Here is a 24,981-nt window from a genome sequence, read left to right as displayed (position 1 = left end):
AGAAAGAAAGAAAGAAAGAAAGAAAGAAAGAAAGAAAGAAAGAAAGAGAAAAGAAAAGAAAGAAAAGAAAGCCAACACGAGAGGCAGCTCACATGCATCGCCCGGGGTACTCCGCCCGGATCAGGTGCTGCTGAGTGACGGGCGCTGCTGGAGCCTCTGTTTTGCTAGCATAACGTGTCTCTGCAGCCCCGCTCTCACGAGTCACATCCATACGGGGCGAAGATGGGGCTCAGAAAGCCGCAAGCTTTCCCAGGATCCCTGGCTATGGGGTGGTGGGACAGGGGCCCAGGCCTCCGTCCCCCGATTGCAAATCCTGCCTTTTGTTCTATCCACCCAAGGAGACCACAACCTCCACAGGCTGCCAGGAGGTTCTTCTCTAAGTCACTGAAGCACGAACTGTATTTGGAATTTTCAGAATCCCCAAGATGACAGAGCTCGAGAGAATGCACACATGTAATGAGCACCACACTGGTCGGAGCACACGATTCCTTTAAGGCAGCGGCTCAAAGCCACAGTGCCCTGAGCACCCAGATGTGGAATTAGCAGAAGGAACCCTGCCTGGCTGTGGTCTGTGGAAGCCCGCTCTGGCCTTCTCCAGAACACACTGTGCACTTCTCAAGGGACCAACGCAAGAACGGCTGGAAAAGTTGGATGATATGAAGAGAAGAGCACTGACAGTAATTAAAACCTTTGAGGAAGACATAAAGATTAAACTGATTAGAAAAACTGAGCAAAAAAAAAAAAAACATAAAATAGCAGAGGAGTGATTTTTTTTAACCAACCAAGGAGAGTTCCTTTTTCATTAAGACGTAATGGCATTTACCAGTTCTTTTCTAGCTAACACAGCACTAAAGGAAACAGACGGGCCTCTGTGAGGAAAAGAGTAAGGGTAGCAACAGGAAGAACCTCCTAACAGCACATGCTTGAACCCAGAAATGGGTTGCTTGAAAGCATCAGGAAATCTCTTTCTCTAAGGATTTTTTTTTAATTAGAAAAGGCATTTGCTATGGCTAACAGATACATGCAAAAATGCTCAACATCACTAGCCATCAGGGAAATACAAGTCAAAACCACAATGAGATACCACCTCATACCAGTCAGAATGGCTAAAATTAACAAGTCAGGAAACAACAGATGTTGGCAGGGATGCGGAGAAAGGGGAACCCTCCTACACTGTTGGTGGGAACGCAAGCTGGTGCAGCCACTCTGGAAAACAGTATGGAGGTTCCTCAAAAAGTTGAAAACAGAGCTACCATTTGATCCAGCAATTGCACTCCTGGGTATTTACCCCAAAGACACAGATGTAGTGAAAAGAAGGGCCATATGCACCCCAGTGTTCATAGCAGCAATGTCCGCAATAGCCAAACTGTGGAAAGAGCCGAGATGCCCTTCAACAGATGAATGGATAAAGAAGATGTGGTCCATATATACAAAGGAATATTACTCAGCCATCAGAAAAGATGAATACCCAACTTTTACATCAGCATGGATGGGACTGGAGGAGATGATGCTAAGTGAAATAAGTCAAGCAGAGAAAGTCAATTATCATATGGTTTCACTTATTTGTGGAACATAAGGAATAGCATGGAGGACATTAGGAGAAGGAAGGGAAAAATGAAGGAGGGGAAATCAGAGGGAGAGATGAACCATGAGAGACTATGGACTCTGGGAAACAAACTGAGGGTTCTAGAGGGGAGGGTGGTGGGGGGATGGGGTAAGTGGGTGATGGGCATTAAGGAGGGCACGTGTTGTGATAAGCACTGGGTGTTATACGTGCCTCGTGAATCATTGAACACCACATCAAAAACTAATGATGTACTGCATGGTGACTAACACAACATAATAAAATAAAATTTAAAATAAATAAATAGAGTAAAGTAAACTCATGAACTTTGCAGACCTTAAAGCCAGTCACAGGAGCTTATGCTTCTTCCCGGGTCTGCACCAGATCATGGGAACCGCCCGTCTGAGGCATGCAAAGCCTCATCCCAAAGAGTGGGAGCCCCGTAAGGCTCAGTGTCCCAGCCGGACAGCCTTCCAGCTGAGGGTCCTAGTCTCTGCCCCGTATGCCCAGCTCCAAGAGCAGAGCCTCAGGAATGTTGCCCGCATTCGAGAATGCGTCAAACAAAATGAAGCCATGGGCCCCAGGGAGCCAGAAAACCTGCCTTCTCATAAGAAACCATTAAGACTCTTAAGCATAGGAAACAAACTGAGGGTTGCTGGAGGGGAGGTGGGGGGGGATGGGGTCACTGGGTGATGGACATTACAGAGGGCACGTGATGGAATGAGCACTGGGTGTTGTATGCAACTGATGAATCACTGACCTCTACCCTTGAAACTATAATACACTCTATATTAATTAATTGAATTTAAATTAAAAAATAAAATAAATAAAAAAAAATTTTTTAATGGAAAGGAAATGTAGGAAGAAAGATGACAAATGGTATCTGTGACTCTATTCCAGTCGGAAAGAAGATCTACTGTGTCTATAAACCAAACTTCCATTTTATCGATTGGAAAGCTAAGTCTGTTACAATGTGTTAGTTCTGGATTGGGTACTTCATAGTTGGCTATTTATAGCCCAGCACATCTCTATCTATGTATGGAGAGATGGCTCTTCTCCCCGGAAGAGCACAGTTCCTGCCGCGGGAAGCTCGATTGTACTGTTTCATGCTCCCACTGCTTGGCACAGTGACCATTACATAATGCAGATCTTGCCTCCTCGTTGGGGGTAGGTTTATTTGAACGCCTACATGCCCACGTAGGAGAGCTCAGAAGGTTCCCTCCTCGCTGATCCCATCTACCCCCTGGAGGTAACGAACAGAACTTCCCTTCCCTCTCTCATGTCAAAAACGCACGTTTTACCCAGGCCAGGTAAAGGCCTGCTACAAGAACACGGCTTCCTCTTAAGTAGGAGCCAGATTTTATGTGTTCAAATAGCCACATTTCAATCCGTTATTTAGAAGTCATAGAAAGTCAACCTTTCCTGAATTATTTTCCTTCTGTTACTTATTTACTGGGCATCTTCCCCAATTTCTAAGTATGTCTGGAAGTGGAGGTCTTAACTAAGACTTTACACATCACTGTGGGGTGTCCCTCTGGGAATTATGTGTTCTCGAGATACTAGAGAAAAACCATTATAGGTGCAGAAGATCCAATGTCTGGAGACCACCTGGGGGCAAGTATGAAAATCGACCAATGAACTCTTGGGTCTGCAGCTATCTAGGGAAATAGTGCTTGGGACTGCAGCAACTTTTTAAATTTACATATATATAAATATATATATTTAATACATATAATATATATATTTTTAGGACTGCAGCAATTTTAAAGGAGAGCTTCAAAAGACATCTCCAAATTCATGTTTCTTCATTTGTAACTTGTTCATTGTCCTCTATGAACTCTCATTATAAGTCTGTTTAAAATCTTTGGATTTCTGATTATTACTGCCAGGTTCCCCTCCTTAATAAATCGATCCTCCTAGCTATCTCTGAAAGGAATATCGAAGAGAAGTGTTCATAAAATCCAATATAAATGAGGGAAATGCAAACTGTCAGGCCAAGGATACTGACAGGAAGAACTCAGTCCATTTCGGCTAAAATGCTTAGAGATAAAATTTTTGCTTAAAAAGAAAAACTGAAACAGTCCTCCACTCACAGAGTGTAAGAGAAAGGGCCCAGCCTCAGCCAGTGACAAAGGCTCGGGTTCAATTTGATCTTCTCTGCGAGGCCCCAGGAGAACCCAGAACCCATATGGAAGCGATAAAACCACCCGGGAGGACCCTGGATCCTAACCTTCTCCCTCAATCTGCCTCGTTCCTGTTTTCTAACTTCTACAGGCCACACACTCACAGACTTGATCTACGGCTTCAGTGTTTACACATTTAGACTATACCCACCAGCTGGATGTTTGCTGTCTGTCGGTGACTCTGGTCTCTGACCACCAGCCTGAATCCCTACGGCACATGCAGCGGGGCCGTGGTGCTGAAGGGCCACTCACCTTCGGGTTCATCCTGGTAGATTACGATTTCTTTATCCCCCTCCAAATGGACCGCTGCAGAGAGAAAGGTAGATGATGAATTTGGCATCCCAAGGTTTCCTCCAGAAAGCCCCAGTTTCCCTAACTCGTTACGAGATCCAAATCCCCTCTGCATTATGATTACAACACACCCACAACTCTAAAGTAATCCGAGTTGATATTTTGAAGCAGTCTTCATATTTAGTGCTTCTCAGATCTTTGTGCTGGGTTCAAAAGACCATGCAGGTAAGGAAAATGTAGGGGCTCACTTCACACCATAACTGAGGGCCCAATCCCTTTCAGGAATCTGTGTCATGTGAAATTACCATTCGGAAATAAAGCGGCTTGGTTTCAAAGCCTTCGGAGTCTTACCATGTGTTGAAATTATATCATCAAGAAAATTCTAATTCTGAACCAATCTGACTGGATTGCAGTGAAGAGCATTAGAAAGGTGGTGTGGGGGCGCCTGGGTGGTTCAGTCGTTAAGCGTCTGCCTTCGGCTCAGGTCATGGTCCCAGAGTCCTGGGATCGAGCCCTGCATCGGGCTCCCTGCTCCGAGGGAAGCCTGCTTCTCCCTCTCCCGCTCCCCCTGCTTGTGTTCCTGCTCTCGCTGTGTCTCTCTCTGTCAAATAAATAAATCTTTAAAAAAAAAAAAAGAAAGGTGGTGTGGTTGGTGTCGGACTATATACGGGAGCCTGGCCGCACCCACTCGTAAAGTGACACTGGTGGACATACGGACACCATAAAATGTCACCGCACCACGCTCAGCCCACGAAGGCACCCTTAAGACTCATATGCAGCCGAGTGCGGAAGAGAAAGAACAAATCATAGAAAACAGCCCCAAGTTTCCAAGGCACCGCGGCGGCTTGACATCTGCACAACTTACCTTGTAATCTCTTGAGGTCAACAGGGTCAAGGGCAGCCACGGCCTCAGACACTCTGGAAGGCCTGCTAATGCCCGCGCTGTTGACCGCCCTCACACGGAAGATGTACGACCTTCCTTCAAAGAGTCCGGTCACGGGGTATTTGCAGATTTTCACAGGAGTATCATTGCACTGAACCCAGTTGTCTGTTCCCACTTCACATCTTCAGATAAAAATGAGCAGAGAACAAAGACCCACATGCATGTTTGCAAACGAAATAAATAAAAAAACTACATGCAAAAAAAAAAAAAAACGAGCAGAGAATACCAAATATATCGGTCTAATAAATACACATAGGTCAACTATAACAGGAAATTTCCTTACACTGTAGAAATCAATACTGTTACTGTACTAGATTTACATAAGCAGAAGTATAAACAAACGTAAAAGACAGAGCTATTTAGGAAATGTAAAGTATATCTATTTATTTATTTATAAGCTTTATAATTTAGAGCTTGAAGATCAGTTCCTGCCTTCAACCACATTTAGGCAAAATCTCCTCCAAAAGTCACGGGAGACGTATCCTTGACAGTCCTTTTTCCAACTTACATGGCAGAATCAGCGGGTGCACTAAGCTCCCCCGCATGCCCAATGCCAGGGCGTAGGGAACCAAATGGCCCTCACCACTGGTCCCCCACATGCACCCCCTGTACTGAGCCTCGGGGAGTGAAATCTCTCCAGAATGTTGGCTCAGTCTGTTCCAAAGTCAGTGAGATGTGCCTTCCGAGCACATCACATGTGGAATTTGGAAGTCTTTTGAAAACATTAAGTCCTGACCAGCCACCTGAAAATGCAGAGAGTACCTTCCATTTTTCACAGGTTGAGAAATTTCAGCACCAAAATGTCATGTCAAATCCCCAGGAGAGCATAGCAGGTTCAGAAATATCATCTTTCGGAGCTGTTCGAGCCAGGGCTGTGTATGTGCTTTAGAAAGAACCAGCTCTCTTTCTCCGAACAATCCAGAATTTTAATGCAAGTTCTGTGACCCACGTGTGCTAACCTGTTATGGCCAGAACACGGTCAAAACTGAGAGTCTGGCGGGGGCGCGCCTCAGCTTACCCCCCAGCTGGCTGCTGCAGGGTGGGAGGCTCCTCCCCCGGCCTGAAGGTTCTGTGTGTTCATCCATTTTAATGAAAGAGGGCAGGGGTGAATCATTAGCTGAGAAGGGCTGTGAAGTGGTTTTTGTCAAATGGCTGAAAAAATGTTCAAATGTCACAGGAAAAGAGAAAATCGCTTTATTTTGTTTTTCTGTGTTTTAATTCAAGGGAAACTCTGACCAATGCACTCCACAAATCTGACCTTAACATTTCCAAATATTATCCCGATGGTGAATGTTTTACCTAAACAAGTAGCTTTGTTGGTATGGAAAAGGGAATTTAACCAACCTAATGCCAAAAAAACAACCAGACTTGAATGATTTTTCTGAAGTAAACATCTTATTTTACTGTGTGTTATACATACAACATCTAAAATTCCTCCCCAGAGCCACCCTCCTTAGACCCTGTTGTGTTACTTCTGAATTCATTTTCTTGGACTGCAATTTCTCTCGGTGATTGAAGTGTGTAATTGGGGCAGAAACTGCACTTCCAATAAATTCACTGGCTCTGCTTGGTTTCCTTCCCAGGCCCTGAGCACCATACCAAGTAAAGGAACGTGAAAGAATTAAGACTCCAGTGAGTTTAATGATGACCCACATTTAAGTGATTAACTCAAAGGTAAATTCCAACATTTTTTCCTTTGAAATGGCAATATTTTTTTGCTTGGAAGCAATAAGAAAGCATAGTTTAATGGAAAGGAAGAATGAAACCTGGGTACGAATGGGCTGGCATTCTTCCCAGCTACATTTCCATATTGCCTGTTTTCTCCTCCCCTAGATGGAGAAGCAGGACTGAACTCTCCCCAGAACCCAGAACCGGGGTTCAGTCTGCCTGGAAAAGTTGGAGGGGATTCAATATGGGGTGTTGAACAGGCAAACAATTACAACACACAGAAATCTACCTACTCGTTTAACCCCTCCATGTTCCACTTACTCAGTCAGGAGCGCTAAATAACCAGAGAGTGAAATACCTGATCCGACCAAGAACAGTGTCATGAACTTGAGTTTAGAGAAATTTCCAAAGACGTTGTCCGTGCCAACATCAGTTTCAGGGACGTTTCCAGCCCTGGAAGAAGGCAGTGGGCACTCACCGATCAATGAAATAGCCGATGACGGGGCTCTCGGTGGTGGTGTTGGGCGGCTTCCAAGTCACAATGACATAATCGCGGTTTGCATCGTGGCACTGAAGGTCCATGGGCGCGCCCGGAGCCCCAGTGACCAGCGGGTCAGCGTCTGCCATCGGGGGAGGGAAGAAAAGTCATGTGGGGGAGGGGCGCTGGAAAGCCTGTTGCCCGATTCTTCAAACTCACACTTCGGTCTCCCCGATTCGAGTCCACTCCCTGTTTAATCCTCACGTCTAAATGACTTGACTATTTTTTGACTATGATCGCTTGGTGACAAGAAATATAAACATATTTATGAGTTTTTAAAGTCAAAAATGCTCTATTCTCTATAAAGTACTCAAGTCTATGATTTTTCATAATTGATTCTAAAATTGAAGGTCACCTTCTCTTGATGGCGGGTTGTCACATAATGTCACATCAAAAACTGACCGAAGAAATAATGATAATAATATGGCCTTTTTAATGCGTGAGAAATATTACCTTAGACGCTTCTATCTCTCAAAGTCCTTACAAGATTGAGGACACAAAATTTTTCTTTTCTGCAAGTGGTGAGCAAATGTTTGGGCCCCTGCTGCACTGAAACTTTCCTAACCCGTTGGTGAGCACACCGCAGGTACATTTGGTTTTCAGATGCTCGGTACAGGGGCACTGAAGGCCAGCAGGGCTAGTCAGAAAGTGGACACAGCAAACCTTCAGTTTCCTTATCTGCAGTCTGCCCTTCCTTACTGGGTAACTCTGAATGTTGTACCGTCTTGTTCGATTCTCCTCAGCATACTAAAAGCTAAGGATTCCTTGACATTGAGCCAGATATTTTCTTTCACATTCAGAGCCCTCAGAAAGTAATCAGGACAGTTAAACCCCCCCCTAAGTGCGTTATTTTCTTCCTGCTGCCAGTGCTGAATAAGCAAGGCAATCTCGGCTATGTTGTATTTATTGCCTTTTTATGGGGTGGAACGTCTTGCCAGAAGGCATACACAGAGAATGGAAGGTACACTTCAATGCCAACCTAATAAAGACGGTAAAACTTTGTAGAAGGGTCTAAAATCCCAGCCCTGCAAGTTTGTGTTGTCTCGTGGGGGTGGGGCGGGCGAGTGGCTTTATTTTACATGTGTTCCCTTTTTTTTTAAGTTATAGTATTCCCTGATGATACAGCCCTTCTTTTATGCTCTGATCCAACAGTTGCAGTTTGGCAAGAATAATATGCTGATAGGGTTATTCCAGGCCCACGTAACCTGGAGTTGGTGGGAGGCATAAAGGTGCAGGAATCAGCGAGCAAGGGGTGGGCAAGGCTGGGCGGGCTGTCAGAACGGAGGGCAGCCCCCCTCGGGGGCCACAGGCTCAGGACAGCAGTGCCCGCCAACTAGAACCAAGGGATCTTCAGGGTGGCTCAGCTGGGCCCTGGGGAGGAGGGGTCCCTAAGCCAGACACCGCAGGGGGTCTGGGAGTCGCTGCGGGGCAGGGCTCCACCAGGGGCCCAGAAAAGCCTGGGGGCTGTGAGTGTGCAAGAGAAGGCTCCAGCTGTGGGCCCAGACAGCTGACCCCCAGTTGCTCCACCCTGGAGAAGCCCCCTCTGAGCCTCCACATCAGCATTTGAGACAGAGAATTAGGGCACTGGCTTACGGGATCAGTGTAAGAACTTCAGACTCTATATGCACAGGCCTGTATGTGTCTCTGTACATGCAGATACACGTGTGTGTGTGTATGGACTTCCGTGTGCATCGTCTACACGGGATAGACATAATTTTATCCAGTTCACGGATCCACGTGTCCACTTCCTACAGCGTAGGTATGAAATGTGCATGTGCCCATATATAACGTGCCCAACGGCTAACACTACTGCTTATCATGGGCCCAGTTCTCCTTGCCATAAGTCATGTGGGGGAGGTCTCCTTTCCATAAGGCGGTCACGCAGCCCCAACGGGAAGACCTGAGGAGTAAACAGGCCGCACGCGGGCTGCTGCGCGTGAGGCTCTTGGGGCAGCCAGCCACCACGCTGGCGCCTTGAACGCACGCGCGCTGAGGTCGGTGGTGGTGGTGGTAACAGCAGCTGCAGCATCGTGGTCTCGTCTCATAAGCAAGCCTGGGGCATAAGCAGGTGTCCCTAACCAGCGTTCCCTACTCGGGACCCCTCTCTACTGTTGAATTTTCCCGAGAATTAGCAGCAGAGGTGTGTTCATGCTTAGAAGTCGTTTTACACATTTTACCAATTTATCAACAGAGAGACAAAAGTTAGGATTCTGCTCCTCTCCTGATTCCATCTCCTTACATCATGGGCTGATGATCAGACACAAGCTGATGTGCACACAGGACAGGAACACCAACGCCACCATCAGGAGGTTTCCAAGGAGCGCAGCGAGCCGCCCCGCACGTGCACCTGCTCCATCCTCGTCTGGGGTCCCGTCCCCCCGCGCTCGCGCCCTCGCCATGCTGCCTGCGCACCTGAGGCCACGTACCTCGGACAAACATGAAGGCGCTGTGCTCGCTGATGCCCCCTCTGGACACAATCCTCAGGGTGTACAGGCCCTCGTCGTCCTTGTTCAGGTGGCTGAAGGACAGGGAGGCCTGGCCTTCTCCGAAGAACATCTTGGTCCACTTGGACTCCTTCACTAGCACATCTGAAAGAGCGTTCAGTGCAGAACTGCTTCAGAAACCATCAAGGAAATCGGACTATAAAAGTGGACAAGGTGCCCTGGTGTGGGGGGCAGGGCTTTCGAGCCTGACACGGAGGAAGGAAGCCTCAGCCTCGTAGCGATTGGACAGCCGTGTTTTACACAAGGAGCACACACACAGTGGCCGATGGTGAGGCAAGAGGCATCTGCAGGGCAGGACCAAGGTCAGTGTCGGGAGGGACAGAGACAGCGTGTGTCGGCCTGTGGGGATGGCGGTGGACCGGGGCCCAGCCGTCTGCCCCCGGCACGCCCCACGGTGTCTCACCGCGTCCACCGCCAGGTTTCGTGGAACGAAAGCCCTCCGCCATGTGCCTTAGCAATAAACTACGGAAGCGGCAACAGACCGTCTTGCAGCTGTACAAGAGGACAAGCCTGGGGAAGAAACATCCAACGGGGGAAACCAAGGAAGCAGCAGACGAAAGAGGAGCGACCCCTGCCCCCCTCCTCGTCGGGCAACCACCACCCGCGGTGACATCCATGCTTGGAAAGGGCAGAGAGACGCCGGCCGCCTCCTGCCGCGGGAGCGCGGCCACATGCACAAGCGGGAACGTGAGCCGAAAGCCTTCAGGCAGGCACGCTGTCTGGGCGCCCAACACACATTCTGAGAACGGGCCCCGAGGTGGTGAACAGGTGCGTGACGGTGACTTCATTTGAGAATTGTTCCTAACGGGAAAAAAATAAACCGACTCCAACACCGAGACCCGGGGCAAATACGGACCCCTGCGTAATGGGGCACAGGACCCTCCAGCGAACAGTGTCTCAGAATAATTGCTGTCGTGGAGACATGGGTGTGGCGTCTTGTGACACGAAGGACACTTCCAAGTGAAGGTATCTTCCCTGTTTTAACATATACGCACAGACACAGAGATATATTCCACAGCCGAGTGGTTAAGAGTGATTTTTGGTGAATGAAATTATAATTTGGGGTTTTCTGCAATAAAAACCACATGCGTATAAGAAAAAGGAGCTTTGTTTATATTTATATTTTTAATGTCTCAAACTCGCTGGCAGGCTCAGGAGTACTCTGCCCCACAAAGTACTCTGGGGCACAGAGTATTAACTTTTCCTTCATGGTGCCTAAGGGGCTAAGCCCACTCAGCAGCACTGTGAATAGAAAGTGTCGGAAGTGTCAGAAAAATAGATATTTTAAGGTGTTTTATCAATTTTTCTCTCTTTCCCAGAGGAATTAGCACAGGACCTGATACACAGGTAAGTGCAATAAAAATATATTATAATGTGATGTAATGCAACATACAATTTTAAAATGTAATTCTCCAGGCAGGAAGGGGGGGCAGGATGATGAAGTCATTAATTTGGAGCAGAGAGGGAAGGCTCCCCAGGCTACAAGCCGGGAGGGGAGTCTGCCGGCACCTGGGTCTTGGGCCCCCAGCCCCCACAAGCATGGGAAGTCAGTCTGATGTTCAAGCTGCCCAGTTACTCACCTGGATGTTCATAGGAAATGGGCAGCACGTGTCTAATGTGAGCCTTGGGCCGTCTGCTGAATTCGGGCTCGGTCTGAGGGCAGGTCTAGCCAGAAGCCCGTTCCCTGAGCAGAGGCCCACCCCATCACTGGCTCCATAACCATCTCGTGGCTTGCCAAATGGGCCTCAAGTGCAAATTACACGCAATGGTGGTCCTGGGTTTTATCATAAGTGACCCTGGTTTTCCTCTCTGATTAGATTTGAGTCCTAATCTATCTTAAATCGGGGCCCCAATTCCACATGTCCTGTTTGCACAGCGCACCTGCCATGCCTGACAGACGGTGATATTCCTCGGACTGACATCAGCTGGGGGTGTACCGTCACCCGGTGCCTCAAAGCACATTAATTTTAAAGAGGGAAAAACAACAACAAAAAAACCTCCTTACAGTTTAATGTGTACAAATAAGCCACAGAGAATGGTCTCTGCTGGTCTCCACTTGAATCCCAGGGCCCGTGAAGGTCTGAGCATGACCGTGGACGTGGGGCACCTGGCTCAGCTAAGCCCCCTAACTTCCGCAAGGATCCAGTAGACGTGGGGAAGATGCTTGTTGGCGGCTCTGAGCACATGTGTTCTCGCACACCTGTCGTGGCCACGTCCCCGGGAATCCAGGACTTTCTAGTCACTAGGAAACACTCCAAAATGGACATCACTGTCCGCTGGGGATCCGATGAAAACTCTCCTCGAATCTATTCCATTCTCTCCAGAAAGGGTAAATGAGAATTTTGGAGCTTCGGTCAGATCTTATGTCTTAAATTAGAACTGCAGAGGGCAAATTAAATCTCCTCTGTCACCACAAAGAGTCTCTCCCCCTCGCTGGGCTGCACGTTGTCAGCACACACGGTCAGTGCCGTGTCTTTAGCAAATCGTCACACCCTGTTCTGGGACATTGCTCACACTTTAAAAGGACATTGCTTTGTAATTCTATTTTCCCCCGGCTGGATTATAAATACCTGCTGGGCAGGCTGGTGTGTGTTTCTTTGTCATCTTCTGAACTGTGTTAGGTCCCAAGTAAATATAAGCAGGACAGTCTCGCGGGTTGCACAGAAGGCCAGTTTCCTTCAGGAGCCCCCCGGCCAGAGAAGAAGAGGGAAGCGCCGTCCACACGCACAGGGCTGTGAGCACAGCCCCACAGAAGGGCGCAGGTGGGAGAGGAGCGGGGAGTCTGCACCAGCCCGCCCCCGGGGGAGGCCCCCCGTCACAGGGACCTACAACACCATCCCTCTCTCACAGACCGGATGCAAGGAAAGCGTCACACTGAGAACAGAGCCCAGTACTCCACGGCCTCTAATCAGTGTGAGCGGTGGTTTCAGCCAAGGAAGACCAGGCAGATACAGACACCTCTCTTGTTCTGTTTAACCACAGAAAGACCCTTCTTGTGAAGCTATACAAAAATCTCCTATGACTCATCTAAATTCGGGCATCCCTGTTAACCTCTCCCTGACCCGGGGTGAAGGTCAAGGTGCACGGCAGGCTCCCAGCTCCCAGTCTCTCTGCTTGCCGTGCTGCCTGTGGCCATCACCGTGGTGGGCACGAATGCCAAAGCACCACTCAAGCTTCCCGTTCACTCTCACCCCCGGTGACGCCAAGGGTGCGTGCAGCGGTGCGGCGCGCCCCAAGGAGCGTCCCCGGCTGGGGCGGCCGTGCCTGCCCAGTACTCACCGTCTCTGTACCACTCGGCACGCGGCTGCACCCTCTTCAGCTCTGGTGTTACCAGCAGTGTGCACTTGAGAGTAACAGTCTCGCCTTCTCTCCTGAAGGTGACCCCAAACTTCTCCAAAAACTGGACGTCGAAGTGCATGTACGGAATCACGGATGAAGGGGGCACTGCGCAGATGAGGGGGACACGGTTACAGCGGGAGGGGCAGGCTGGTGCCCGCGCAGCAGGCGCGCTATTTCCCCACGACCACACGCATCTGTGCCCTCCAGACAGCTGCACTGGGGGATAAACGCGTGTCCCCCAAATTCACACGTCAAAGCCCTCGGCCCCAGCAAGAAGGTATTAGGAGGTGGGGTCTCTGGAAGGTGATGAGGTTTAGCAGGAGGTCATGACGGTGGGCTCCATGAGGAGACCCGGGCTCTCTACTCTGTGTGCGGATGCGGCGAGAAGGTGCCGCCCGCACACCAGGAGGAGGGCCCCCCCACTCGGGCCACCATGACCTCTGACTTCTCCCCAGTTGTGAGAAGTAGATGCCTGTGGTCTGAGCCCCCAGGCTACAGAGCATGTGGTAGCAGCTGAGTTGACTGAGCCCCTCCCGAGGAATCGGAAGACCCGTCATGGAGATGCAGCTCGTCCTCCGGGCCAGAGGATGCAGAGGCAGAGGGAGGCCACGTGGAAGCTGAGCCACGCAGCGTAGACCAAATGCCCCAGCCTGTGGGGCTTTGGGAAAGTCACCTCGGCTCTGAGCCAACAGCGTTCTGGTCTTCAGAACACACCGTGGTATATTGATCGGCACAAAACGAATTAACTACATCCAGGGGTAGCAAAATTAAATCTCAAAAATATAATGTTTAGTGGGGGGGGTACATTTCAGAAGAAAATGCACAGTAAATTTGCCAAACAAACATACAAAAAATTCATGATTTAAAACAGGTGCACGCAGGGGAGATCTTGCTAAATGGCTGGGAACTTCCAGAGGATGGTTTCTTCCCAGGAGGATGTGGGGGAGGGGCGGGAGGAAGGAGGAGGGAGGGTGGAGTTTCATCACCTCCCGATGCCCTTAGCGCCTAAAAATAACCAGGGGTCACCGAAGTGTACATCTGAAATGGTTAGTTCTGTGTGATGCCAATTGGACTTTGGTTTTTAAGGAGCAATTGAAAAAAAATGGCGGAATATTCACATGTGTTGAATACAATGGTGAATACATGGGCATCTATTATGTTGCAAGTTTTTATTTAGACAGAATTGTAACAGGAGAGGGACCCGGGGAGGGCTTCTGAGCTCCCCGCCAGCTTCCTCGGCACGCCAGGGCCGTCCTCCCAGCAGACCCTGCATCATCCGTGGATTCGGGGGGGGCACCGACACACACATCCTCAGGTCGCCCTGCCCCTCCCCCGGGGGGCCCTGACCTCGTCCTGCTCGCCCGTCCGTGCTCCTGCACGACCCCCAAGCGCTGGACGCAGGACAATCCCGCACAACTGACGCAGACATGACCAAAAGCCAAGGACACACAGGTGTGTAGCGGCTGCCAGAAGGCTTTCCCCTCGGGCGCTGCTTCGATCGGGTCTTCCCTCACCCACACTTGACCTGTAACGTCTAGACCCCAAATTATGACACAACCAAAGCTGCTGTGGGGGCACACGGTTACTCTTTGGGAAGGGCAGGTCAATCCTGAACCTCATTCCCAAACCATTAAAAAGCCACAGTACGTGGGTCTACCAAGTCCTGGTCCTAGAGAAGATACGGGCATGGCTGCCTTCTCGGCGCCCAGCGGCCTCGGGTCAGCCCGGTGTCCCCGCCTGCCGGCTCAGAGGGACACCGACTCGCCCCATTGCAGGGCCACTGCAGGTCACCCCGGGAGCAGAGCACGGGCGGGTGGGCTCCCCAGCACCATGGAGCAGGCGGCCCTGCACGCACACTCCCAAGTGCGGAGAAGGAACGCTTTAGCGGGGGGTACAAGCCAGCGGGGACAAGACACACACGCTAGGGACGCATCACACCCCTCAGCAACAGGAACGGCCAGCCCTCTCCAGGCAGGTCGCAGCCGGCCTCGGAGCAAACACCGCCTCACATCCTCGCCCTGATCTACGCGGCTGCTTGCTCTAAACAGGCACGGAGATTCGGCCTGGGGGTCAGGACACTATGACAGGAGCCTGCATTCGGGTCAAGAATTTGGATTCGCGTTTTTCCGCCCAATTCAAAATGGAACGTCTCCCAATTTCACCAGCGTCTTAAAATTCCACCTGGCCACAGAATGACACAGGAACAGACTATCTGCGGACTAACACCACCAGGGAAGACTTGGGAGAGTCTTTTGAAATATGATTTAAAAAAAGATTCGACCCTTAGAAATACTCTTTTTGTAATCACATGCTACGTCACTACACATTTTTATGCACACAAAGGAAAACCATTGACTTACATCCAATCGGGAGTCCCACCGAGTGGAACGGCTCCTCGTCTCCGTGGAACCCTGCAAGAGAACCGGGTGAAGGGCACGGACAGACGCAGGAGGCGTGAGGCGTGCCCCCCACCCCCGGAGGACGACTCACTTCTCACCACCACGGCGGCGTTGGTCGACACCTGCCCATACCCGTTCGTGGCCACGGCCGAGTAGGTTGCTGTATCGTCAAAGTTTGCCCTTGGAGAGAGAAAGCAAGGCAGTGTCCTAAATGCACCGTGGGACTGCTCCGGAAGCCAGTGACCCAGACTCAAACACTAGCATTCTTCGAAAGCCACTTGTGTGATCTGGATCCTTTGTTCATGAGTGATTTGTTGAAGAACAATGCCAGTTCCATCCTCGGAACAAGGTATTAATTATAGACGCGGCAAGGTCTGGCTCCAGACTACGGTTGGCCTTTGTCTTTGGGGGAAACCGTATGGACGGACATTTCTGAAAAGCCTGTCTCATCCTCAAGGGGAAGTCTCTCCTCCCTGCTGGTTCCATTTTTCTACGTGGGTAGAATTCATGGCTTTATCTTGCCAGTGGGAAGGCTCCACGGGCCTCAACCTCCAGGAAAATCCACTCCACCTCCCTCCCTACCAGTGATTCCCGTGTGTATGGGAGATTATCCCCAAACCCCAAAAGATCACCCAGATATGAAGCAGCCACCCCAGGGTGTTCTGGTGTCTGAACCAGACCTGCCTGAGGCAGCCATCATTAAGGAGTCACAGGGAGGATGCATGTCCACCCCAGAAACAACAATGACCCAGCAACGACCAGACCCCAGTCCCTCCAGGGTGGAGCTCCTCTGCAACCCCTCCCCCCCAGATCGATCTTACAAAAGCTGAAGCTTATTTTCTTGGCTGTGACCTATGTTCCCACCAGAAAGTGTCACCGGGACCAGGGATGTAAGGAGGAGGATCTGGCATCTGCTGAGCTTTTTTACAAAATACCAGACGCTCTGCTGGTTACTTTTACTTTAACGTATCCTGTGTAATAGCCTCCAGCGCCCTCGAAAACACACACGATTATGTATTAACGTGGTAAGAACGCTGACACTTGAAGAAGTTGGGTAAACAAGGTGCACGTAAATCCAGGAGCTGCGCTCCTTCCGGCAGCTTCCGCCACCTGTCCAAGAAGTGGGCATCAGGACCGTGATATTAATCCGGGGAGAGAAATTACACACAAAATCCCACACAAAAGATAAAAAAAAAAAAAAGAAAAAGTTGACTCCAGGCTTTCTTTTAAAATGCGTCAAGGAGCCAATGCCCCAGAGACAAACCCGTTCTTAGGGGATGGTTAGTAACTTGACTTTCTTCCCTATTCCACTTGGAGCTGAAGATATTTCCTTTGACCAAAAAGCACATAGTGTCTCCAGTAACGGGGAGAGGAGGCTTCGGAGCATTACCGTTCCGTGCCAGCACGTGCACCCTCAGGCACACAGACCGTCAGGGGCGGCTGGGGCAGGGGGTCTACGCAGAAGGCATGATTACTTCTCTTCCTTACCCTGAAGCATTGCGCTTGTGTGATTTCTTCTAAACAATGAAACCATTATATTTTCATCAATGCATTCTGTAAACACAAAGCTATCCTTCTTCTGGGATTAGCCGCACACCTTTCCCTCCAGCCAACACCCCACGGGCTATATCACGACAGGTAAGAAGAGGGAGAGCCGGGCATCCCACAGGCACAGCCGGGAGCATCACCGGCCCGGGCCACCTGCAGAGCTACATGGCACCTGTGAAAACCGCTTGATCCAAGTCTCCTACCTGGAGCCTGAATGCAAGCACACAGGGACTAGTCTTAGGAGGAGGAGCGACGCGGCCGACACTTCCACAGAGCACAGAAAGCAGGGCTGGTCCGGCCAGGGGGCGACCCTGCTGAGCCGAGACACTGTCCCCCGGCCAGTGTCCCTACCAATTCCCAGAGGGGGGCGGCTCCTACTGCTACACGGTCCGCGAGTCCTCAGAGTGTATAGAGATCTCACTGGCATTGTCCAGTCGGGCATTGTATTCTTGATCTCTCTGCCACAAACCCTTCTGGGTGGGATTTAATACCAGTGGTTCTCAAACTGTCCCCCAGAGTTTTCAAACCAGACCTTCCCCAGGGAGGGCAAGGTGGCCCACCCACACGGCAGCTCCTCCCACGAGATCTTGAGCTGGTTTTTCAGATGAGAATAAGACATGGAGGAGAACCACCTAACACGTTAGCACTGACAAGCCTGTCAAGGGACCGATTAGCACGTAGTACTTAGCGGGAGGGATGGGCTGGGGAGAAGGAAGCCTGCGCTTAGGAGCTGGAATGTCCTTTGGTGTGTGGATGTGCGCGTGTGCATTTCTCCAGAAACGGATGTGCCCGTGGTGTCCCCTGGGGTGTAAGGAAGTGCAAGCCCCCCAAATACGCAGACCTCCTGCTTTCCTGTAATTGTCCCGTGCATCCCCATGCCCCATGGCAGGGATGCACGGGACACACAGCCCGCCGGTGTGGAGGTGTGAGTCCTCACTTCTGTGATGTTTACTCTTGTTACATTGTTTCTGCATTTCTCCTTTGCAAGTGTTTTATGTTGCATAACATACACCGGGACACACAGAGATGATCAGCAAGCATACCTGCCTGGACTGGGGGCCTGGCTCACCTGTGTTGCCCCATGATGGAGCTGCGCTGGCTGCGGGAAGGATGGGACCCGGGCGCCGGCACAGAGTACAGGCCAAGGGGTGGACAGGCTGGGCATGCAGATTTTGAAGAGGCTGTGCCCTACGCAAGATCTTGTGCACAGGTAACCTGAGGACCCATATGCCTTCCCACGCCCCAGCAGGACTCCATTCCTCTCTCCTCCTCAAGGCCACAGCATGCAGCCGGCCCCCAGAGCCTGCTTCTGGCCCGTCCTCCACGCTGCGAGAAACTGCATGCACATGGTTAGGAGGCAGAGGGTTTTATGTTCTGTTTGGACGGGTTCCCAGGATAGACAGAGGTCTCAATCTTCACAAACTTCCATGGGGCACTTGTGCATCTCCAAGTCTCGAGGTGTCCCCCAGGAAACTGCACGGGAGAAAGTCATGCCCTCTGATCTCCTTTCAGGAGGGTAATCGGACAAACGCTTACATCGCCCGTGACCTGTCCTGGGGATTCGGGCCCAGCGTCCTTCCCCTGGAAGCCGTGGCCACACTGGAATTTACTGGAATTTAACTCAAATGAGAGTTTGCATATGGAAGTCCAAACTAACGTGCCCAGGAGGTCAGCCTGGCCGCGGCGAGGGGGCAGGGGTAGTGCTGGACACAAAACCCGCACGAGGTCACCCTTCGCGCTTTCATAAAAACATGAACATGGCATTAAAATTATGTGAAGAAACAGGACTCACATTATGAGTCCCCGGGGAAAATCTTATGAGCATATAAAATCGTGTCGATTACAGTCTAAGTTCGAACAGCACCAAAGGGTCAGAAGCACTTGAAGAATTCAGGCAGCAGCCAGGGAGTATTCATAGGGGCAAACGTCACCCCGGCAGCCGAAGGGGGAGCTCCCTCTCTCCCGAGCCGGCAGCACATTCCACCGCACTCAAAACGGCCACGGATCAAATGATGGCAACTCAGCAGTTTGGTATGAACAGCTGAGCTGTGCGGAGACAGCAGGCTCCCCCTTCGCTCGTCAGCTGCGGACAGGGTCCCTGGGCAGATAGGAGTGCTGGGCAAGTCCGTCTCTGCAAACTCCAAGGGTGTCTGACGGGGACCTGGGCTGCTGAGCCACAGACCATGGCATCCCGGGCCTCAGTTTACAAACTTACAGCTGACAGACTCACGGGTTTGTCAGTGCGCTGGGTTCAAAGCTGGTCTTACCCCCAGGATAAGTATAAAAGTTTCATACTTGAGAACGGGAAATGGTTTTCCCTTGTAAATGAAGTTGTTAACTCGGAAGCGAGCTGGGTGAAAACTCGGGCTGACCTAGGGACCCCCAAGTGGCCACGGCTCACCCGGGTACAGAAGAGACAGCCTGAATTCTGCACTCTCCACAGTGAAGGCAATGTTCTCCTTCTACACAGTGTGGCTTTCTGGCTACTCAAATAGCCACATATTTAGGAAATCAAAGGAGAGAACCTTATTCTCTGAGAATTACAGCAAGGGGCCAGGGTGTTCCAACCCCAAGGCTTGCCCAGAGGATGTCTCCTCAGTTAGGGCCGGCCTGACCACCCTGCTCCACCCCACATCCCAGCCCACCCCCACACCAACAGATTCCCCTCTCCCCATGCCCAGTACCCTGGCTTCCTGATCTACCATATAATTCACTTTTTTATTGTGCTTACGGTTCACCTCCTTACGGCAGATTATAAGACCTCAAAGAAGAGGACCTTGGTTTTGTCCCGTATCCCAAGCGCCTGGACCAGTGCCTGGCACACAGGAGGTTCTCAATAAATAGCCCCAGAAGGCCCAGAAGGCCTGGCCCTTCAGCTTTTTGAAACAGCCCCACATTTACCTGGGAAACCACTTGTCACAAATGTTCATCTTAATCACAACCTTCTAACACCTGTTCTGAAGAGTCTGCAGGTGGAGAGCTGGTTCTGGTGATGGGGAACCGGGCAGGCCTCCTCCAGAGGCTCATCCAAGGCCGCGTCCGATGGGTGAGGCAGCCGGCCCACCGCCCGCGTGAGGAGCGGGGAGGCTGAACAGCCTGGTGTTGGCGGCCGGCCGGTGCCCCCCGCAGGTGCAGCCTGGGAGTGCCGGGTGGGCAGCGCCTGGAGGGGCTCAAGCCTGGGCTCCCACCCAAGTCCGAAGTTGGGAACCAGAAGGAGGAAGAACTCAGGCAGGAGGCAGAGGAAGACCCAGTGAGTGCAAGGCAGAAAAGCAAAGAAACGCGGTAAAACCATCCTCCCACGGGGTGGAAACGGGGACATGGCGAATTCTCTCCTGGACCAACATGGGTCAGGTTCCTCTGAACCTCAGCCCTGGGCCTGGTCCTCCCATGCAGGAACCCTGCTGAGTCAGCTCAGGGGGACCATCCCCCCGTCTCTGAGCAGGTGCCTCACCACCCCTCCCCAGATGAATCCCATTGTCTGGCTCGCCTTCAGCAAGAAGGCTGCGAGGCTGGTCTGGCAGAGTCCCAACCCCTGATGCTTCCTCTCCGTGGCTTCCATCCGTGCCCCCACATGCTCCTGGGGTGCACACCCCACTTCCCTTCTGGTGTGCGGGCCTGAGCCCCACACACTGGTCACACAGAAGGAGCACATCAGAGTAACCTTTTCTTCAGCAGAACCGATGTATAAAAGTTCTCAATAAAAAAGGAAAGAATTCCCTCGGTCGAAGAATGCATCAGGGAGAAGGTTCCGTGATGAATGCTCTGTCGTACTAACTTGTGACTTCTCCGAGTCACCTTGGGGATTATTCCAGTGGGACCATTTTACTGAGAATTATTTTATTGCAGATTATTTTACCTCTAAGTAAACTGAGCCTAATTATGATGTGGTCGCTCTACAAGTTAGTAATAATAAAATCAATAAAGTTATATATCCCAATGTCTTACTGATTTTTTGCATTTATATTAGCATCCCTCATCTTTTCCTGGAAAGGACTTGATATAACTTACTACACACACACTCACACACACTCACCACATGTTTACATAACATACGAAAATATATTTGGTCTTCATGATCATTCCCATTAAGCCAACAGAAAAGATAAAATTTTTTATCATCTGTCTCTTGATAATGACTTTCAGATAAAAGTATTATAATTCAGGAAGAGTTAATAATCCATCCAAAGTCACAGGGTACACGGTAGATCGGGGATCCAAACCCAGGTCTCTGGTTGCGGTCCCTAATTACAGTGCAGTAACGAGCCCCATTTACCTGTGAGATTAACAGCTGAGCCATGGGAAAATGTCATGATATACTGTGAGAAAAGGTGGATTGCACCATGTTATGATCTTCTTATGAAATAAAAACTGTGTGCACACAGAAGCAGAAAAAGAAATGCAGAATCTCACTTTTGAAAAAAAAAATCTAAGTGTGTGTGTGTGTGCACATGCCGTGCAAGGAAAATGAAATGCTATCTTTACAGCAAAATACTGATGCTGTGGGAAATATGAATGATTTTTATTTTCTTTTCCTCATCTGTATTCTACATTTTTTCAATTTATGAAAAAAGATAGAAGTTGTATTTCTTTGAGGAGCCTGAGTTTAGTTAGGGACTGGTCCCCAAACCTGGCACGCGATGCGCCCCCTGCTGGGCAGGTGTGGGGAGTCTTCTGCATCCGCGGTCAGCTGCGCACCTGAACGCCACCGTCTGTCCCTAAACCAGCCATTCTCTTTGCTCCCAGAGCGGGAGCCTGGACAGAGCTGCAGGTTTGCCTACTGGGGGTCCGACACCAAGGACAGCAAGCTTCCAGAAGCTTCCCCCACAGCTTAAGTCAGAAATACCACCAAAGTCCCATGGCATAGAATGGACGTGGTGCCCCCTGACCTCCTGTTTCTAACTGTGAGGTCTCTCCGGTGTTTGGATCACTGAGTGTTTGAAGCAGGTGTCCCAGGGCGCCCGCCATGCCCGACACCTTACCTGTTGATCTCCAGCGTGTGCACTCCGTACTTGCTCTCGATTCTGTACTTGCCCGGCTCTCCTGCTTGGCAGATCAAACTACCATTCTTATACCTGCACGAGGGAAACACGTTACTGCAAAGGCAGGGGGGAGTTTGCATTTTGTCCCCGCCTTCTTCAGGGCCCCTAGGGATGCATCGCCCTGCGTCTGTGAGCTCCACTTCCCAGGACCTCGGGCCGGCACAGCGCAGTAACTAGGGGTCACCCAGGGCCCAGGTCTGTCTGTCCGCTTAGTATAGAGCAGCTCCTGCAGAATTCAGTCTATCTGGGCCATCCTCAACCTATGGCAGAGCGTGCCATGGGTGTCCTTGGACTTCGTGAGGAACTCAGGATAAATCACTCCCTAAGAAAAGAGTGTTGCCGGGCGCCTGGGTGGCTCAGTTGGTTAGGCGACTGCCTTCGGCTCAGGTCATGATCCTGGAGTCCCGGGATCGAGTCCCGCATCGGGCTCCCTGCTCGGCAGGGAGCCTGCTTCTCCCTCTGACCCTCCCCCCTCTCATGTGCTCTCTCATTCTCTCTCTCAAATAAATAAATAAAATCTTTAAAAAAAAAAAAAAAAAAAAAGAAAAGAGTGTTGCCAGTGTTAGCTGCGTCCCAGGCCAGCCTCTCTGGGGAGTTCTATGGGATCCTGCCTGCAGGAAGCTGGCCCCCGCGCCCCACCCGGGACAGCAGGACCTCGTCTCCCTGAGACCGAGCGTTGGTGGGTGGCTGCCTCCACAGCCTGCCTGGCGAACAATCACAGAACCTGGAACTAAATTTCTGACCTGGGCTGAGCGCCCCAGTCAGGTTACGAGCAAAATGTGTATGGTCTTTGCAGCAGGCTATAAACTTGGGGAATGTTATTATCACTTCCAGCAAGTGGGGCAACAAACATAGGTATGCAACAGATGGAGAAACACGAGGGTCTGGGGCCTGGAGACGATGCTGGACATCACCAGGTGCAATCGACCACAGCACCACATGTGGCCCCACCTTTCAGATCATCTGAAGGAGCTTATTCTCAAATAAAACTCCTCTAAAACTCAGTGGAGTCGATTTCACTAAAATAAAAGCGCCGGCAAGGCATTTATGGCGGCCATTCTGTGAGTGTTTATAAATGTATGTCCCATGGAGTTTCACACACGGTGGGCAATGGAAGGGGGTGTGTGCCCCGCGATCCCTTCAGGTGGCTCTTCTTCATCCACACATTGGCACCAGCTGTTCCCAGATCCTCGAGAGAGAGTGCAGTCCAGCCCTCCTCGGGCCCAGGGGCAGGCCGCCCGCCCACACTCACCACTGCACCACAGGGGTGGGAAACCCTTGCACGGTGAAGCAGAGCTTCACAGACATTCTCTCCCAGACGGTGTGGGACCTCAGGCGCACCAGGATCTCGGGGGCCCGGCGCATCCGCTCCAAGTAGGAGTGTCTGTGCCCGGTCAGCTTGTCCTCCACCTGCCCCGGGAAGCAAGGACAGGTCAGCGCGCTGCAGGAAGGGGCGTGGCATGGGCAAGCAGGGCCCTCTGCCGACGGGCCGTACGCATGTCATGCGGACAACCCACGACCAGACCCGCGCCTCTCAAGGAGCCCCAGAGGTCCCCCTACCATCTCCTGAATGACGTATTTGTCCAGCTTGTCCTGAGCCTGTGTGCGCGCCAGGTGCACGTTTTCCTCCATCTCAGCCAGATCCCGGAGGAAACGCTCCCGCTTGGCTTCCCCATAAGAAGCCACCAGAGACTGGTACCTGCCGGGGCGAAGAAGCGACGTTACTCCCGTGACACAGAAAGGGTGAGTGGTCATCGAAGGTCTGGAGACCACACGTGCTCTCCCCCAGGATTTTCTCACGTGGGGAGCAAGAAGAGGAATGCAGAAAAGCTATTTCTGCTTAATTTTATCTCTTTCTTTCAAGAGTACGGTCTGACCAGAGGGCTAGCGCCATACACAAAGCAGTTGTATGAAGGGCAGACGTATGATTCGTGAATAAAACAGTTACGGGAGAAGATGCACCAACCCTCCTTTTACTGGGAGGGGCGCACAATCACACGGTTCAGAGGCCGGTGCTCTTCCGCGGATTTCTGTGAGCAGACGTGCACCCGGGACGCGCATAATGCACAACGTCAGGAAGGGATGCAGAGTCACAAAGGGAGTGTGAGGCCCCTAAAAATGGACTTGTTTACACCTCTGGACCCCACGACGACTCACACATGCTCAGTAAAGTCTGTACCTCGGAGCAACTCACTCCACCTTCTCAGGACGCCGTCTCCCCGTCCCTACGGCCAGGAGCTTGGCCGCCCGGGGGTCTGGCACCCAGTGCTTAGGCCCTGCTGGGCTGGCATGTGTTTAAAGCCAATACCAACACAGACAATGTAAGGAGAGCCTGAACCCCACTCCCCGTGCGCTTTCTTCTGCATGGCACTCTTAAGAACCGCCTGTTTTCCTGGAGAGGCTGCTGATTCTGAATGACTGGAGGGCTGCATCAAAGCCTCCTGAATCAACAGATGCAGGTAAGAAGTAAGTCTGTGTTCCAGAAGAATAAAAGGGATTCAATAAAAAATTCAGCTTCTTGATCTGTAAGAGTTGAGAGTGAGGTGCCGTCGATCTGGCCCGAGTGCTGTCTTTGTGCGCCCAGCACCGCCCGGCCCACTGCCACACCCGCCTCGGCCTCTCCCGCAGAATGTCACCCATCACACACTGACGCTTAGTGACGAGCCCCAAGGACAGCCTGGGCATGACGCACGGGGGCCCGTCTTTCACCAGGACAGAAGGAAAAGCATCTAATCTCCTGTATCCTCCAGAAGGCCATGCTGCGATCTTCAAAGCACGCCGATGCTTCCGTGGTTTTTATTTTAAGGATTTTTTTTTTTTTTTTATCTGAGAGAGAGAATGGGAGACAGCATGAGAGGGGGAAGATCAGAGGGAGAAGCAGACTCCCCGCCGAGCGGGGAGTCCGATGCGGGACTCGATCCCGGGACTCCAGGATCATGACCTGAGCCGAAGGCAGTCGCTTAAC

At 51.1% G+C, this 24,981-nt stretch overlaps 1 protein-coding gene across 1 annotated transcript in view; it reads right to left on the bottom strand.

The window, feature by feature from the left end:
* The window catches only part of MYOM2 (myomesin 2), an 84,393-nt gene that overhangs the window by 56,142 nt on the left and 3,270 nt on the right, over window positions 1-24,981 (bottom strand). Inside the window, exons 3-12 of the mRNA XM_021694205.2 lie at window positions 23,577-23,715; window positions 23,269-23,426; window positions 21,957-22,049; window positions 15,521-15,609; window positions 15,391-15,441; window positions 12,971-13,135; window positions 9,614-9,775; window positions 7,128-7,269; window positions 4,904-5,103; window positions 4,000-4,053 (exon numbers count right to left, since the gene is read on the bottom strand). Of these exons, the coding sequence (XP_021549880.1) occupies window positions 4,000-4,053; window positions 4,904-5,103; window positions 7,128-7,269; window positions 9,614-9,775; window positions 12,971-13,135; window positions 15,391-15,441; window positions 15,521-15,609; window positions 21,957-22,049; window positions 23,269-23,426; window positions 23,577-23,715 (1,253 nt within the window). The remainder of the gene's footprint in view (window positions 1-3,999; window positions 4,054-4,903; window positions 5,104-7,127; window positions 7,270-9,613; window positions 9,776-12,970; window positions 13,136-15,390; window positions 15,442-15,520; window positions 15,610-21,956; window positions 22,050-23,268; window positions 23,427-23,576; window positions 23,716-24,981) is intronic.

Source organism: Neomonachus schauinslandi, chromosome 2, assembly GCF_002201575.2.
Source record: "Neomonachus schauinslandi chromosome 2, ASM220157v2, whole genome shotgun sequence".
In the NCBI taxonomy this organism is placed as follows: domain Eukaryota; kingdom Metazoa; phylum Chordata; class Mammalia; order Carnivora; family Phocidae; genus Neomonachus; species Neomonachus schauinslandi.
Note: the sequence above shows the minus strand (reverse complement) of the source record. Positions and strands in the feature narration are given on the sequence as shown.